The sequence below is a fragment of the Solea senegalensis genome, linkage group LG13 (assembly GCF_019176455.1).
Source record: "Solea senegalensis isolate Sse05_10M linkage group LG13, IFAPA_SoseM_1, whole genome shotgun sequence".
In the NCBI taxonomy this organism is placed as follows: domain Eukaryota; kingdom Metazoa; phylum Chordata; class Actinopteri; order Pleuronectiformes; family Soleidae; genus Solea; species Solea senegalensis.
The window spans coordinates 22036949-22055713 of record NC_058033.1 but is presented as its reverse complement, the minus strand read 5'-3'; the positions used below and the strand labels follow the sequence as shown (position 1 = coordinate 22055713).

Sequence of the window (18765 nt, the reverse complement as noted above, 5' to 3'; positions counted from 1 at the left end):
TTAAAAGCTCATTTTATTTACATGAGGTTTTCATGAAAACATACAAACTTACACAGAAAAAGAGCAACGACACAAGCAAAGTCACCAGGAAATCATCATTTACATAAGCACGTGTCCACATGTTGACGCTGTCTGGCTGCAGTCTCTGAGTTGACCAGCAGGCGGCACCAAAGACAACACATCCCACTCAGGACTTTTCAAACATGAACAACTTCGACTTTAGTCTTCTTTGGTGGGAAAGGTCACGTGACGTCAGACATCTGGAGTGTGAGGAGCTGAAATATGTGACAGAACACGACATGCTGCAGTTTAAGCTCCACAGTTTTCAGGTGCTTCTCCTGTGTGTGTGTGTGTGTGTGTGTGGTCAGCCATGTTTACATTACATTTGCATTCACTGTTTCACAAGATGAATTAGTGACAGTAAACTGACACATGCTGAGAAATGAAAGCCAACGAGAGCTTGAAAACAGCATGAGAGGGGAAGAAGCTCCTTCACTTCACGTTTACATGACATCGTCTTAGCTGAAGTGAACGTTAAAGACAGAATACGTAACATCAAACAACAGAGTGAACAAATAGCCTGAAGCCAGATTTTTATGGGATTCATTTACGTCGACAAATAACCCTTTCTCCAGTTTACAAATAATTTACTGCAAGAAATATACACAACATTAACATCCACGTGATAACCAACGCTTCTACAGTAAACAAATGAGAGGTAAGAAAAAGAAGACATTTGATTATATGATGTTAAAAACTTTAAATCAATTATTATGCTTGTGTTTAAATAGCAAATGATGTATTTTTTTTATTGTTTAAAAAAAAACAACTTGTAAACATTAGTTTCAGATTAAAAATCTGACAAACACAATAAATGACCCAGTTTTCATTAACAAACATGATAAAATGTGTAAAGTAACGTTTACATAAATCCAAATTTAACATTAATAAAATCATTGGCTTGTATTGTTTTAGATGTTAAAAGCTACGGAAGCAACAACAACAACAAAAACACACCACAGCAGCCAGCACTGTGAAAATCCACCGTTATTCTGTGATAACTGATGCTAACTGCCGTTCATCATGTATCAGGGTTCACTAAGGGAGTGTAATTCAACAACTGCCATCATTTTATTCCTGTAAAGATCATGAAAATGATCTGTTGAGAAGGTTTTACAGTATAAAATATTCCTGCTGGGGTTCCTCTCATGTTCTGCACATTCTGATCTTCTGTTGCCTCAATCAAGCCAGTTTTTCCTTTGGCCCCGCCTACCAATTCTGTTGATGGACAGGGGTAATGATGTCACTCACGAGACATCAGTTACGAATGAATGTAAATATTCTACGGCCTGAATTTAATACTGAGAGAGTTTTAAACCGATGTGATATGATCATAAAAACTTTCCGACAGCCGCTGTCCTGTGCACGGCGGAGATGCCAGCGATGTCTCAGACACTCTTCAAAGAAGCGACTATGAACAAACACAAACAGACACACGTTATGGTTTCATCTGTGAGTCTCCCTCACATGTCACATGTTTCCTGTCTCCAGTCAGCTGACGCAGGGTTCATCCTGGACATGTCAGACAAAACAAACATTCACACTCACACACACACTCACACCTATGGTCAATTTAGAATCTCCAAATGTATCTGACAATGATATGTGCCGACTGGCTGTATTATAACCAGCTGTCCGTGCTGCACCCAGCACTCGAAGGGCAACGAAACAGGTCTGAGAATTTCAGGTCAAACCTATTTCTCATCACTCTCCCCAACAAGGAGTTAGTGCCGCTGAAGGATTTACAGTCGTCCTTACAGAAATACTATTACACAGACAGAACGGCATCCGGGGAATCTGTAATGTTCGTAGCATGTTCGAATGCTTCCCTACAAATCTCCCTCGTCCTCTTCCCCAACATCGACTCCATTCTGAAGGAAGGCCTCCTTTTCCAGCGCCAGGCTTTCTGTTTCCTGGTCCCGCTTGAGGTCCATCATCTCCGTGTCAGGTGACGAGCGAGCCGTGGCGGCCTCTGTGCTGTGGCGAATACCGTAGCAGAAGTATATCGCAAAGCCTGAGAAAGCAGAGGGAGGATTAGCATCGTCGTCTGTAAAACTGAAACATGACTGACTGAAACAATGTCAAGACCACATCATTATCACACACTTTGATGAAGACTAAATTCCCTTCTCCACCGAAGGTCCCAGCTTGTCTCTCCACGACTCTTCTGTTAAATACTGAGATTTTAGACATTTCCCTGGTAGTTGTTGGAGATGAACCCACGTTTTTAGGATTGTTAAGTCTTTTTAACTGATCTACAGTTCGACATTGTTCGGCTTGATCCTTGTGTCGGACGTCTCTTCCTGTGACGACACTCTGATGCAAAATAACGTCACAATATTCTATTATTTCCCACTAAAGCAAGTGTGACCATTCCTCCTTTGACAGACAGCTGAGTTATGCAGAGGGTGTGTCACTGATAACTGGAACAACGTGCATACAGTAAGAAAGTAAAAATACCTATCGCCATCCAGATTGCAAAGCGTACCCAGGTGCCTCTGTCCAGCTGCATCATCAGGTAGACGTTGACAAACATGCTGATCACGGGGATGAACGGCAGCAGCGGAACCTTCACAGTGACATTTCAGACAAGTTTAACACGGCGGCATGAAGTGCTTTTAAAAAGTCCTCACTCACGTACAACAACCAGAGTCAAACCTTGAACGATAATTTAGTCTTGCTCTCGGGCTGCCTCCACACGATGAAGGTGAGGACGAGGCACGCCACGAAGATGAGGCTGAGGGCTGCGATGTTCCAAGAGGCGGAGCCTCCCTGCACGGCCAGCACGCTGAAGACCAGGATCAACAGTCCTGCAGGACAACAGTCATCATCATCATCATCATCGGTTTGCATCTGATCTCCGTATGAAGGTAAATGTCGATCACTCACCCATGACAGAAGCACAGATGTTGACAAAGAAGCCTGACAACGAGGACGGCTCAGGATTATCTGGAAACAGCAGCATCTTGAAGCTGAACCTCTCCTCCAGACCAGGAAGCATGCCCACACTGGGGACACTGATGTCGTCGCTCATCTCCGCCTCCTCTTTAGAGTTGGCCATTTCATACACCACAGTGGGCTGCTCCGGCTGATACCTGAACATTCACAAACACACGTTCACTCAGCTGATTCACCACTTCATCTCCAACACTTAAACCACGCTGGAGAGGAGGAGAGCTGTAGTGCCACATTTAAGGTATTCATAAAGAAATGACAGAGTGAGACTGTTTCACCCACAAATGAGGAAAAGAATTTGGTTCAGAAGTCATTTGTACAGTTCTGAAAACCTGGATAAATCAAACGCTCGCTGCCTCAGTCAGGACTGAGAGTGTCGTTCATCTTCATGGTTCTGAAGTCTAATCAGAGGCCGAAGAACAACATCAACAACAAACATACAGATACTGATTTAGAATCCAAAGGCCTGAGACCCCGTTCACATGAATGCGGAACGCGTCGCAGCCCAAAGTTAAGACCAGCATGAAATGTGGAAATTCAGCATTCTGCATGGAAATCAACTCGACGATCAACTCTGGAACACGTCAGTCAAACAGGGTCTGGACTCGTGCTCTTATAAAGAAACAAACATCTGGATCGCGAAGGTGAATCCTGATTCTCACATCTCTCAGCTGAATCCTGATTCTCACATCTCTCAGCTGAATCCTGATTCTCACATCTCTCAGGTGAGTCCTGATTCTCACATCTCTCAGCTGAATCCTGATTCTCACATCTCTCAGCTGAATCCTGATTCTCACATCTCTGTTTAAAGATGTGTTTCCTTTAATTAACAACTCTATATTAACTCAAATTAATCTATCCTTATTAACTGGATATGTGCCCCAAACGTTTAAAGTAGCAGTTATTAAACCCCTTCTAAAAAAAGCGCCCCTTGACCCAGATATTTTAGCTAATTACCGACCGATATCTAATCTTCCCTTTGTCTCTAAAATCTTAGAAAAGGCTGTTGCCAATCAATTATGTGAATATCTGCGCATTAATGGCCTGTTTGAAGATTTTCAGTCAGGTTTTAGATTAAACCATAGCACAGAAACAGCACTAGTTAAAGTTAGTAATGATCTTCTCTTGGCGTCAGATAATGGTCTAGTTTCTTTACTTGTCCTGTTAGATCTTAGTGCTGCATTTGACACCATTGATCATGATATTCTACTGCAGAGATTGGAGCAGACTCTTGGTATCACAGGTGCTGCCCTCTGCTGGTTTAAATCATACTTATCTGATAGATTCCAGTTTGTTCACGTTAATGATAAAGCCTCATTACAAACACAAGTTAATTGTGGAGTTCCACAAGGCTCAGTGCTTGGGCCTATACTTTTTACCTTATATATGCTTCCTCTAGGGAACATTATTAGAAAGCATAACATACACTTTCATTGTTATGCAGATGACACACAGCTATATCTATCGATGAGGCCGGAGGAAATAAATCAGGTTGTTCAACTCCAGGAATGTCTCAGAGACATTAAGTCCTGGATGACCTGTAACTTTCTACTTTTAAACTCAGATAAAACTGAGGTCATTATACTCGGCCCTAAACACCTCAGAGAAAAACTTTCTGCCCACATTGTCACTTTAGATGACATCACCCTGGCTTCCAGTTCCACTGTGAGGAACCTTGGAGTTACTTTTGACCAGGAAATGTCATTTGATTCACACATAAAACTAATTTCCAGAACAGCCTTCTTCCACCTGCGGAACATTATGAAAATTAGAAACATTCTGTCTTTACAGGATGCTGAAAAACTAGTTCATGCTTTTGTTACATCTAGATTAGATTACTGTAACTACTTATTAGCAGGATGTTCTAACAAGTCTGTTAGAATCCTTCAGTTAATTCAAAATGCTGCAGCACGAGTTCTGACAGGAACTAGAAAGAGAGACCACATAACTCCAGTGTTAGCTTCTCTACACTGGCTCCCCATACAGTTTAGAATTAAATTTAAAATCCTCCTCCTCACGTACAAAGCACTTAATGGTCAGGCCCCTTCATACCTGAAAGACCTAGTCTTACCCTATCATCCTAATAGACCACTTAGGTCACAAAATACAGGTTTACTTGTGGTTCCCAGAGTCTGTAAGAGTAGAATGGGAGGCAGAGCCTTTAGCTACCAGGCTCCTCTCCTGTGGAACCAGCTTCCAATGATAGTTCGGGAGGCGGACACTCTCTCTGTATTTAAAGTTAAACTTAAAACTTTCCTTTTTGATAAAGCTTATAGTTAGAGCTGGTTCAGGGAAACCTAAACCATCTCTTAGTTATGCTGCTATAGAACTAAACTGCTGGGGGATTTTCCGGTGGTACACACACATTCACTCTCTCACACTCAGCATTTGATTATGACTTTTTATATGTCATTAACCTTGTCTCTTTCTCTCCCTAGTTTGTGTCTTTCCTTCCTTCCCTCTCTCTCTCTCTGTATTCTCATCATGCAGGTTGCAGGATCAAGATCCAGTTTCCGAGGCTACGCTCATCGTCACCATTATTATTATTTTGTAAATTAAAAAGTCGATATCAGTAACTGTATAAATTTGTAACCTGATACAGTTGTTGTGTATCTGCTGCTGGTCTCCCTCTCTCTCTTCTGTCTCTCCCTCATCTCCCTCTTGTCCTTTCTCTCCCCCCATTTTCTGTCCCCCATTTTTCCTTTCACCCCAACCGGTCGAGGCAGATGACCGCACATCTCTGAGCCTGGTTCTGTCAGAGATTTCTTCCTGTTAAGAGGGAGTTTTTTCTCTCCACTGACGCCTAGTGCTTGCTCATTGTGTGAACTGTTGGGGGTCTCTGCTCTCTTTGATGTTGTCTATGTACAGTGCCTTGAGATAATGTATGTTATGATTTGGCGCTATACAAATAAAATTGAATTGAATTGAATTGAATTGAATCTCTCAGCTGAATCCTGATTCTCACATCTCTCAGGTGAGTCCTGATTCTCATATCTCTCAGGTGAGTCCTGATTCTCACATCTCTCAGCTGAATCCTGATTCTCACATCTCTCAGCTGAATCCTGATTCTCACATCTCTCAGGTGAGTCCTGATTCTCACATCTCTCAGCTGAATCCTGATTCTCACATCTCTCAGCTGAATCCTGATTCTCACATCTCTCAGCTGAATCCTGCTGAATCCTGATTCTCACATCTCTCAGCTGAATCCTGATTCTCACATTTCTCAGGTGAATCCTGATTCTCACATCTCTCAGCTGAATCCTGATTCTCACATCTCTCAGGTGAATCCTGATTCTCCCACATCTCTCAGGTGAATCCTGATTCTCACATCTCTCAGCTGAATCCTGATTCTCACATCTCTCAGCTGAATCCTGATTCTCACGTCTCTCAGGTGAATCCTGATTCTCACACAGGCTGGAAAACGTCTGAAATGTCTGAAAGCAGCTTCACAAAGTTCAGTTCATACTCTTTAAACTTGACGTGTCCTCACTGACCTGAGCACCAAGACACACGCAGCCACCAAAGTGTAGGCCAGGAGCGTTCCTATGGACATCAGGTCCACCAGGTCCTTCAGCTCGAAGAGAAAGGCCATGATCGCTTCAAGAAAACAGAGAAAGCAGATGTTGTGTTTACCTGAATGAATCTTTAATATAAAAAATAAAGAAATACTTAAAAAAGTCATTTTCATGCTGCCCTCGTGTTCTCTGATAGCATTTAACTTCTCTTTAAGTGTACTGAGCAGGTGCTGGAATACATGGATGTGTCGCAAAGTCAGCAGAAATAATTTAAGATAAAAACAACGATGACAAAAGTGAAGAAGAGACAGTAAAGGTCATTAACGCTAACTCAAGTCGCTCTGTTTCTAAACTTTTGCTCACGTAAACATTTGGTGTTCCCGCACAAACATCTTATATCAGGATGAAAAACTCATCTCTTGTATTTTATTCATGTTTTGATGACAAAGCCAAATGTTTTCAGTCTACAGCAAAAATATAATATAGAGGTGCATCCTTCAAATTACAATCTGTGACAATAATAGAAATATATCACAGATCTGCTGAGTCATATCATAACTCCTCTCATCAAACACCGTGTCTTCCATTCCCCTCTGCTCGAGTAGGAAACCATCTCTCTCTGCTTTTATCACGTCATCATTAGTTCATAACAACAATAACAATAATCATAATAATAACAACAACAATAATAATAATTCTGCTCCTCATGGACCTAAACAAAACCAACCACGGTCAAAATCTGCTCTATCTTACCAGACAACACCCCAGCAACCACTGTGGCCGTTATGGGCGCTTTTCTTTCGCTGATGTGGGACAGGAAGGAGAAGAGCAGGCCATCCCGAGCCATGGCAAAGATGATACGGGGCAGAGGGAACATGGAACCCAACAGACTGAGGTGGAGGAAGGAAGAGAAGATCAGATTGGGATGACAGGTTTAGGCGTCGGGTCGAGGAACAAGAGGAGAAATGAAACGAGTGAAGAGAGAGGATAAGATAGGAGCTAGAGGATATGTAGTGGGGGGGGTGAAACAGGATTGTGGACTTGCATCGCGATGTTGGTCCAAGGTTAATCTCATGCCAGCATGCACAACTTCTCTCTCTTAAAATACACAATAAGGTGTGCCACATGCCTTTATTCTGCAAGCTCAGGTGAATTCACTGCAGTTTAGTTTGATATTGTTTCTAAAATCTAAAGTAGAAAACATCAAGATTAAGGTTAAAGTTAGATTAACGTGCAGACACAAGGCAGCATAACAGCCACAGCACAGCTCAGCAGTGCAACAGTCGCCTCAGTGTATACGTGTGCGTCTACACATCATGCATGTTAGTGTCTCACCTGACCCTATGCCCGCGGTGAGGGTTGCAATTATTGGGGTTTTGGTGCAGGGGCTGATTCCGGCCATGAACTTGAAAAGCAGCCCGTCGTCGGCCATAGCCCAAATCACACGGGGCATAGGGAACATAACACCCAGCTAATGGGGGGGGGAGACCAGGATATATAACATCCACACGTACACAAACAGAGACACAAGCTCACAAAGATGCACAGAATACGATAGTACATACACAACATACACGAGTAAAACCAACAGTCTGTTCAGTTCTGACCTGAAGGATTATACTGAGAACACGTATTTATTTTAAAAAAAGTTCATGTTTTATTATTATTATTATTAAGTTTATTTTATTATATATTACCATTAAAACAATTAATATTAGTAAAAATGCAACTTATATTGGCCTCAGGTGACTCAACGTTGCATCATGACATTCTGGGAAGTTATTAATAGTACAGGGATCAGATATCTTCTGAAGCCACACACACACACACACACACTTACCTTGTGGACAGAGCACACAGAGAGCCTACAGCTACAGCATATTTGGCTCCTCCCCAGCCCACATAGTTAAAGGCTACAGGCAGAGGGCTGTTGCTGTCCAGCAGGTAGTACGGCATCATGAGGGTCAGCGCCGCAGAGACACCGAAGTACGCCACGAAGCAGATGAGCAGCGAGGACACGATGCCGATGGGAATGGCTCTCTGGGGATTCTTCACCTCCTCGCCTACGGCGTGAGAGACACAGTTAAAGATAAACCTTACCTTTGCAATCATATGCTTTTAGATCAATGACACGATCAACTACGTCAAATTAAGCTGAATAAATAAAAATAAGATGCAAATGAACAGATATTTTAGTTTTGTTCACGTTTATTATCATTTTGATGTTTGTGATGTTGTGATGTGATTGTGTCTTTATTTTGTCTGTCCTGTGTTGGTGTTTGCACTAAATCAGTAAATAAAAATAAAACTAGGTCACTGTCATTAACAATTTCTCCCCTCACAGACACAGCAAGTGCAACTGCTTTGATTGTTTAATAGTGATCATTATAACAATGTGAAAGTCATCATTTAAACAGGAGGTCAGTCTTTGCCAAATATAAACAACACATCACATGTGAACTGGAGGATTGAACACGTGTCAGAATTCCAGCAGGACAAACATTCCACAAACATTCCGTACGGATTCTGAAACAAACGTGAACAAGGAGGTTATTTTCCCCCGTAAACGCACACGTATGTGGAAGCTGGCGATGACACGGCGGCGCTCCTGCAGCGAACACTCGCCGCTTGTTCTGCACTGAGATCACGTTACGATGATGGAGCGCGTCACACCGACTCGATTCTGTCCTGCGCCATCACTCACGGCGAGAGACAGCGACTGGTTCGTCCAGATTACTGGAAGATCAGGGGTCACAGGCTTAACAGTACTGGCAGAGGACGCACATGTGGACAGAGGACCAGGCCGGGCAGACACAACACACACACACTCATGTATTTCTATCTTTGTGAGGATACTAATTGTCATAATGCAGCTCCCGACTCCACCTAAACTATTTTAACCTGAAACTTAACCATTAGAAGTTATGTCAGAAACTCTGCAACTGGTCCTCACAAAGATAGAAATACAAAAGCACAGATGATTTAGGGGCTGGGAGGCGGTGCCAGTGTGCGTGTGTGTGTGTGTGTACTTGCATTTGATTTCTCTTCAGGAAGAACCTCATTTCTGAGGAACTAGTTAAGTTGAGTGGAAGTCAATGAAGTCCTTAAAAGGACAGCTGTGTGAATGTGTGTGTGTGTCACTCACTTCACGCCAGCCAATTAGAATTCAGGAAAAAGAGGAGTGGGAGAAGTCAGGAGCCAGAGAGGCAGACACTCCCCGAGGCCGGGAGTCATTCAAAGAGAACACACACGCACTCACGCACGCACGCGCGCGACGCCTCGCCGCACACACACACACACACACACACACACACACACACACACACACACACACACACACACACACACACACACACACACACACACACACACACACACACACACACACACACACACACACACACACACACACACACACACACACACACACACACACACACACACACACACACACACACACACACACACACACACACACACACACACACACACACACACACACACACAGGTGTGGATCTGCACAGAAAAGCCCTGGCCGATGCTTTGTCCTCACGCCTGACATCTTGTGTTGTCGAGCACTCTGGGCCAAACACGCTGAACTGCATCTTTCCACACTGGCCCTCTCTTATGTAACAGCCCTGGGCGTTTAAACAAACTAAGGATTGAAATGGTCCTCACTCCAGATCCAGTTACACCCCAAAAAAAACTCCCCACACACATACACACATGACTGTAATGTACCCATGAGGCAGGAGAAACAATTTGAGAGGTGGAACAAGAGGAGAACGTTGCCAAAGAGTCAGTACTTTCTGCTTCCAGCCAACACTGACCTGTGGTGGCGATGCAGTCAAAGCCCACAAAGGCATAGAAACAGGTGGCAGCTCCTGACAGGACACCGGAGAAACCAAACGGCATGAAGCCCCCCACTCCTAACTGCTCTTCTGCTGGTAAGACACTGGTGAGGCTGCACACACGAAGACAACAAACCATCCATACGAGGTTAAATTATTATACATGTTATATATAAGTGGTAAAAGCTGTGGAGTGATGAGAGAATTTCTATGATACGATGACTGAATATCGCACATGTGAGAACCTGTGTGTCTGCATTCTTACTTGAGACTGGAGTTGCTGGTATGATTGGCATGTAGGATCTCCTCAGGGTCTAACTGCCAGTTCTTTAAAGTTCCTTTCACCAGGCCGGAGACGACCATGAACAACAGGACGAGGATGTTGATGCACGTGAACACCTTGTTCACCATGGCAGACTCTTTAACCCCGAACGCCAGCAGACCTTAGAAACAGAGAAGATGAAGCACAGAGGAACGGAGAAGTGAGTGTCGCTGCAGCCACTGCAGCTGCTACACGTCACAGATTGTGCAGATCGTGCAGATCGTGCAGATTTTGCAGATCCTGCAGATCCTGCAGATCGTGCAGATCTTGCAGATCTTGCAGATCCTGCAGATCGTGCAGCTCTTGCAGATCTTGCAGATCCTGCACATCCCTGCTCAAAGCTCTGGAAGATGTCAGACTAAGCCAGTTTAGGGACAGAAAGTGGGGCGACTGTCCTGCCTCCAGGACACATGTTCCTGCTGTTGTGACTGACAGACAATCACGTGGACATTTGACAGGGTCTTACATGTCCGAGGAGTTCTCCTACCTGTGAGAATGATGATGATGAGAACAGCAAACACGTCGGGATACTCTGCCAACAGACCGGGTGCCTTCATCGACATGTATTCTCTGCAGAACACCTCGATGCGCTTTCCCACCAACTCGTCGAACGTCGCGCTCCAGGCCCTGGCCACGCTGGAGGTACCTGTGACAGACAGACAGACAGACAGATAGACAGGTTTTCCATAAACTAGAATTCTGTGGTGTTTTCCTAACAATCTTCAAACCTGAAGACAAAGGAGACACCACAGTAGGAAGCTGCTGTGTTTACCAATGATATACGAAAGGATGAGGTTCCATCCGGTGATAAAAGCCCAGAGTTCTCCAACAGTCACATAGGAGTAAAGGTAAGCTGATCCAGTTTTGGGAACACGGGCTCCAAACTCAGCGTAGCATAGACCAGCCAGCACGGAGGCTAAGGCTGCTATCAGGAAGGACAGCACAATAGCAGGACCTGGTGGAGGGTGGGGATTGACACCATTAATAGATACTGTTAACGTCTCGTCGTGTAATCCGTGAGAATCGTCTCAACTTACCTGAATTCTCTCGAGCCACGGCCCCGGCGAGCACATAGACGCCCGCGCCCAGCGTGCTGCCTACGCCCAGGGCCACCAGGTCAAAGGTGTTCAGACATCTGGACAGACGGGATTCGTCCGAGTTACAGTCCACCACCTTCACCCTCAGCAACCGCTTCCCGAAGCGCAGGAGCGTCTGCAGCACCATCGCTGACGGGCACTCGGGGGAGGGAGGAAGGGGGAGGAGAGGAGGGAAGGGGAGGAGGCTGAACGGGATTCAGAGGTCACAGGGCAGAGGTCACACGCACCCTGACAGGACACAGAAAGACACAGGAGATGGACAGTAAATAAACGGGAACAGACACAACTTCACTGCTGAAACTTTACTCGGCTTCTTTGTGTTTTCCGTAATATTCCAGCGTGTTTTAAACACAACGTTGCTGTTTACTCTTCATGTAGCTCTGTAAGCAATGCAGCCTGTTCACCAGTGCAATAATCACTAGATTATTATCAATATTCAAGAGATTTATTCATGCATCTACCTCCAAGCCTTCATTTATTCTTTATAATGTCTTTGTTTCTGTGAATAATCTGTGATAAATAAAGTTTATCTTATCTGTTTCCTCTGTTTGTCTTGATGTAAAATGAATCACTTCCTGTGAGCAGCGTGAAAATGTCACCACGGTGCACATGTGTAGTAAAATTACACAGATTAATTGAACACAAATGCTGTATATACTACAAGAATCCAGTCAATGCGTGTGCTTCAGTTCCCAGGCCTGGATAAATGGAGAGTACTGTATCAGAAAATCTAAATCTGCTACAGAAACTCTCATCATGTATGATGCTACATCCACGGGTAACAGATCATCAGGAATTTCTGTGAAAATCAATCTAGAAGCTGGATTTGCAGTCACTGTGTTACTGTGTGCCAAAAAGAGCATGCACCCAACGGGATAATCCATTTTACTGCAGGACACGTGTTACGTAACACAGCTCACAGGAGAGGAGGCAAAGCCCTGAAACACAGAGTGTTCTCATCACTCCTGCACACATGAACACAAACCTTTGTCTGAAGTCAAAGCAAACAGCAATAACATGGATGTTTGTGTGTTTCAGATCCAAATGATTGTGCTTCAACACAGACTGCTCCAAACCAATCAAAACTTTGTTCAAAGTGGTTCCTCTGCAGCAGAGTTAAACAACTGCAAGCAAACACGGTGCCTCCATTATATTAAATATCAGCGTTTAAACAATCAACAACCATGAGAGTGATAGATCTTCCTTCTCTACACAGAGATAAAGAAAGATAATTGACTCTTAAGCAGCATCATATCTCACAAACAAACAGCATTGAGTGAACATTTATACCATATATATTATTATTATTACACATTTCACTCTCTGACCCACACAAACACAGACTCACGTCAGAATGGGAACGCAAACTGTCAACCCTCTGAACTCTCCTCATTCCTCACTGCTGAGCTCATACAGCCAGAGAAAAGGTTGGTGTTGCACAACATTAACGGAATGGAAAGAGGGGAGAATACGGAGAGAGAGAGACAGACAGAGACAGACAGAGAGAGAGACAGACAGAGACAGAGAGAGGTGGTGTAACTCGTGGTGTAAACATCGTACCAGTACGACGACACATACAGTCTTTGGTACCGTTGTCAGTTGAAAAGTAAGTCCAAACGGAGCCGTACCATGATGGAAACACAGCATTAGACTCAGTCCAGAGCACACACATTCTGCTCTGGATACACCGGCACACACTGCCCTGCAATTTTAGAGCCTTCGGTGGAGTTATGGGATGCCAGTCTACATCAAGCTCATTCCTCGTCTATCTGGATCAAATTTAATCAAACTCAAAACTGCAAAATTCTGCATCGTACACATTTTTACTAAAGTTCAAATTTCCAGGATACAGTGTTTAATGACCATGACCTCACTTGTGAAAGATTGTCACCAAGCTCCAGCAACAGTTGTAGATATAACATTTAAATCTCAGCACTAACAGCACTGTTCCGCTCTCTCACTTCTCTTTGTGTTGGTAAAAGTTAGAGAAGATAAGGTGGAAGCTGAACTCTGTAAAACGTGTTTGCAGTCATCCCTCAGTCGCTGCTTTAACTTACACACATTTAGTTTATTTTCTTATTTTTGCACGTTTGTCTACTCATCACATTTGTGTGATGAGACTTTTATATTTGTTTTCATTTAGTATCAGGAAGTATCGTAACAACACTCTCTGTTTCTCTCAGTCTGTTATATTTGACACTCGTCTAATACTGAAAAGCTGTTACTGTCACACACACACACACACACACACACTTACACACAGTCTACTCTGTGACCCTTCTCTGACCCGAGTGTAACTGCTCGGTCAAAACCATCAATTCAAATGTGTTTGAAACAGGACGTTTAATAATGAAATTAGTGTCGTCATTGTTGAGTGCGATCACACTCTCCTCACAAATCTGACCATGGAAACAAACGACATACTTACTTCACCTGCTTCACCTGCTTCACCTGCTGTTCTGAGCAGAACGATGACAGACGCGCGGATTAAACGTGTTTCTGAACTGAACTTCAAGCTGCAGCGAGGACCGCAGAGTTCTCCAGCGACTGTTCTGAAATAGACGCTGGAGGAATCACATGGCCTGGCTATTCCTAGAAACATTCACACGCACAAATGCACAGAATAGCATGGTCAAAATGTAGCCGTCACTACGTGGACTCAATAATAATAATAATAATAATAATAATAATAATATTAGTAATGAAACATTGTCGCTGCACTGCAGCTGCACGGTGGCAAACATCACCACAGTCTCACAGTAAGAGAACAAGCAGCTTTTCATGACTTCATGCTGCGTCCAAATAAACCTTTCATGTGTTCACACAGAGAAACTGCAGCAGGAAATACTGAAAGGTCAAACGCCAGTGACGTTACTGGATTTACAAAGCATTTTTATTGTTGAAGCACACTGATGCACAGATGTGACACATAATAGGTTAAAACATGGTAGATGTGCAGGGTGTGGATGAACATGAGAGGGGTGTGATCCTTCAGAACCAATGAAAACAGGCTATGTACACAAACCTGCTTCCCTTCCCCAGTGAGCTTCTTTTAAATAATAACTGCATTCATAGAGTAACTTCATTTTCCTACGTGTTTAACTTTTTTTAAAAGTGCTTTTTTAGAAATTCGGTCAAGAAAGCCAAAGCATACAAACACACAGTAGATTTACTTCTACACACTGAGCACTAATAAGATCTAATACGACGTGTGCAGCTGATTCTGATGTCAGTGGCTCCAAAACGATGATGCAACACCAGCTCTCCTGAGCGTAACACCCACTCTCGCTGCCATGATCCAGGGTTTCCTGCAGCTTAAATAAAGCAAGTTCAGTTGAAGTTTGTTTTTAAATGCCACTTTAAATGTTTATTTTACAATAAACAAAAACAACAAAGCTGCCACAAACACATGAGTTAGTTACAACTTGGCCCAAATGTTTATTTCAACATAAAACAAGACTTTTGGTGAAGTGTAAAAGTTATCTAATCCGCGGTGTTGGTATTGTGACGTCCTGGCCCAAAACTCTCTTGTTGGTTCTGTTGTCCTAATCTGTGTCCTAATCTGTGTGGTCACTGCAAGAGGCATTTGATACATTTTCAGTTTCAAGAAGGGTTTATGTTGTTTTAGCACTGGAATCCACACACAAGGCTTCTAAAATCACTGCTATACTGAGAGAGCTCACCAATGTTCACTGACTGCCATTTAAATGTTCTGCAAGGATCTGTAACTGCATGTACACACACGTCCGTGCACTGCATCATGAGCCGCCGCCCGCTAACTATACACTAACTATAAGACAGTGTGCAGAAGTGAGTGTGAACTGACGCTTGGTGACATTTGCTCTCTGTTCCCAGTGGAAACGATGACATGAGAAACCTGACAGACTTGTGTGCTTATGAACCCTGTGCCCTGCTCTGGTGAGAAAGTCTCTGTCCCGCCTCAGACGTGGACACTTTGGTTTGCTTCAGTAAAACAGACAATACTTTACGACAACTAACATATTCTAAAGATTCCAGAGAAGTTTGCACTGTTATTCAATTATGAGTGAATAAAAATGTACTGTCGGTGTAGCACTGATCAAGGTTTTGACTCATCTTACACGACGTGGTCTTGGCTAGTCTGGTCTTCTTGACTCAAACTCTACACTGTTGACATGATCCAAGTTATATGGAGCAATAATAAACAGATTTAATGCTGTGGATGGTCATGATGTTACTCATAATGAAAGAAAGTGTATTAAAGAAATAAACTAATAATTAACACAAACTTTCAGCAAGAACAACTGAGAGGGAAAAATGACCTTCAACAAAAACGTTCAACTGATGTAATCCTCACTTTCACAAGCCCGAGAAATAATCTGATATTTTAGGAACAAAACGTTGGCACTAAACCTCCAATCGAGACAATGCAAAAAAAAGGAAAAGAAACTTCTTAGACTTTTTAAGCAAACGACTTGGTGACAAAACTGATTCCCCTCACAAGACGTCAGTTTAGATTTCCCATACAGCAAAACAAAATAAATAGTCATGAATTGTATATTTTAATACATCATATTTGTGTATTTCACACTGAACATAGAGTTCTTTCTAAATCTCAACCTGTTTTCATTCCAGCAACTTTTATCTTTTCTTTTAACATGACCAGTGTGTGTGTGTGTGTGTGTGTTACTATAACTATTACTCAACATTGTTACAAGTCCTCGATCCTTGTTTTGTACACAATGTCTGTTTACAGCAGCAGCAACAGCAGCAGCAGCAGCAGCAGCAGCAGCAGCAGCAGCAGCATTAGCAGCCGCCACTGTCTGAACCCTGCTGTTACACATGACACCGTTAAACACGCCGACCACACCTGTGAGGTGAAGCAGACGCCACAGGTGCTGAATCAAAAATTACAATTAAACCTTGTTAACATACAAACGGAACCTCTGTCTGTGCTTGTGAGGCGTCCATCAGTGACCCACTTTCAGAGCGAGGCTAAAGTTAGTCTGTGCTGAACCGTGGCCAACATCTGAAAGGTCAGCTCTTTTTTTCTTACCCGAGACCTTCTAAAATATGCTTTCATTTAGAATAGATAAATAAATGCAGCTCTTTATTTTACATCGCCATCGCCGTGATTCTAATATCCAGCGTGCTAAATGTTAAATTGTGAATAAACTGGTTATACTGTGAAGCCACTGGGTTAGGGTTCATATATTACGACATATTCAACGAATACAATTACAGCTGTGACATAAATCTCCTTTAACCATAACTAGTTAACGCAATGTCAAAGTAATCCAACTGTAACCAGGGCCATGATCTGTGTTTCACCAGAAATAAAAGACTAGAGAGGGAACAATGTTTCACAGCATCGTGATAAAAACACACACACACACACAATAAACTGATCACCACGAATTTCCATGATCATGATCATGACAGAAATATTAAGTGAGTGAACCATCGACATCATACAGTCCTAGTGATTTATTTACAAACAAACTGTCATTTTCTTTAGTGGATTCATATTTCAATAACATAACAAACAACATGAGTTCTTCTCTGGTGTTAATTGGTCCATAGTTGTGCACATTTTCTCATAAGAAACACTAAAGTCATTTAAATGGTGGTAAACAAAGACACATCCCACAACTAGACCTTAACCTAACCACAATTCAAATCTTAGTCATGATTGAGGGTCTGCCTTATTAGGACCAGGTTTTGGACTCAATGACAACTGCACACACACACACAGACAACATTCCGCAGGAAGGCTGTGTATCCCCCACATCCCCCATCAGAGCCTTTCAGTGCCAAAGAGTGATTGTCTGCCAGAAATGGACTTGGCGCGCGCACTCAGCCTCTTTATGTGTTTAAATATCAGAACCTGAGGCAGAATGGACTAAAACCATCGTCCTCACTGACAAACAACTGTTTGATAAGCAAGAATAACTCTTCAAACACAAGCTACACGAGCCACAGGAGCCACAAATCACTTTGTTGGCACCTGTTAATCCCGTTGACCAAAGTGTCCACAGCACCAACCAGAGACAGACTTTGCGGTTATCACAAACATGATCTATAAAAGTGCACATTATGGCAAATTAACCCGCAGAAAAGCAGCTGCACGCGTCATATATTAACTCCACAGAACAGCTTTGACAGGTTGGACGCGCCCACGAGACTCCAATCCGTATCTGACAGACAATCACTTGAATGGCACGACACCTGGTTCCCAAACCAGACTTCAGACCACCTCGTCCTCGCTAGTCCAGTCCACACTTTGCCTTGAGTCGCATTACAATCCGGGAGAGGCCCCTCTGCTCCTCCTCCAACAGTCTGATCCAGTCTGGTCTTCACACTGAAGCAAACTCTCACGTTTCACCACCGTGGTTTCAAGCACAATGCGCTCGAGCAGTCAGCCCCTAAATATGGACTCGTGCTGCTAAGTTTCTGAGGCGCCACTTTCAGGAAAGAAAGAGATCCTGAAGTTGACTTGTGGCGTTTCTGCAGCATTACAAACCGCGCGCACACACACACACACACTAACGCTGTTAAAATGGGGTCCAAACTAAACGAGCATGTAGTTTTACAGCATGTGCTCAAAGTGTGCGCAACTTTACGCACGGAAACACGCTGCCGCACACGTTTCCGCCGCATAAACCGACTTAACCTGCAGCGTGTGGATGATACAAAGATAGTAATCACACATTCTTGTAATGCATGCAGCTCAGGAGAATAACGCAAACATGGCTTTTACCTTGGAGACGCTGCTGATCCAAAGACTCTGAGCGTCCTTTAGTTAACTCCTAACCAGTGCTGCCAAAGCTGCGTCGACCAAGTCAAATGTCTGTCTTTAAGGTGGTTGGTTGGGACATATCCTTCCCTTCAGGCAGCTGTGTTAAAACGTGTTCAAATGGAAGTCAGGGGGGACACACACACTCGCAGCCCCGCCTACTGAATACTATTACTGTTGGGCTGCAGCC

At 43.4% G+C, this 18765-nt stretch overlaps 1 protein-coding gene across 3 annotated transcripts; it reads right to left on the bottom strand.

Moving 5' to 3' along the window:
- Positions 1-580: 580 nt before the first annotated feature.
- On the bottom strand, positions 581-18702 carry slc7a1a (solute carrier family 7 member 1a). 3 transcript variants are annotated; one of them, XM_044041516.1, is made up of 13 exons: positions 18540-18702; positions 11741-12028; positions 11476-11658; positions 11191-11349; positions 10647-10824; positions 10361-10494; positions 8371-8593; positions 7284-7420; positions 6510-6612; positions 2950-3155; positions 2719-2870; positions 2521-2629; positions 581-2074 (listed from the first exon to the last, which is right to left on the bottom strand). In XM_044041516.1, the coding sequence occupies exons 2-13, from the start codon at positions 11925-11927 to the stop codon at positions 1890-1892; spliced, it is 1956 nt and encodes a 651-aa protein (XP_043897451.1). In that variant the 5' UTR covers positions 11928-12028; positions 18540-18702; the 3' UTR covers positions 581-1889. The 3 variants fall into 3 exon arrangements, with proteins under 3 accessions (XP_043897451.1, XP_043897452.1, XP_043897453.1); XM_044041517.1 differs by lacking the exon at positions 18540-18702 and adding an exon at positions 18036-18293; XM_044041518.1 differs by lacking the exon at positions 18540-18702 and adding an exon at positions 13149-14163.
- Positions 18703-18765: the final 63 nt, after the last annotated feature.

Bases quoted from the DNA above. Each gene is read 5' to 3' on its own strand.
- slc7a1a (XM_044041516.1), bottom strand. From the start codon at position 11,927: ATGGTGCTGCAGACGCTCCTGCGCTTCGGGAAGCGGTTGCTGAGGGTG. The intron at 6,613-7,283 runs GTAAGATAGAGC...GTTTTCTTGAAG, and splicing joins GGTTGCTGGGGTGTTGTCTG to CGATCATGGCCTTTCTCTTC. The intron at 2,075-2,520 runs GTATTTTTACTT...CTGCTTTCTCAG, and splicing joins TGCAATCTGGATGGCGATAG to GCTTTGCGATATACTTCTGC.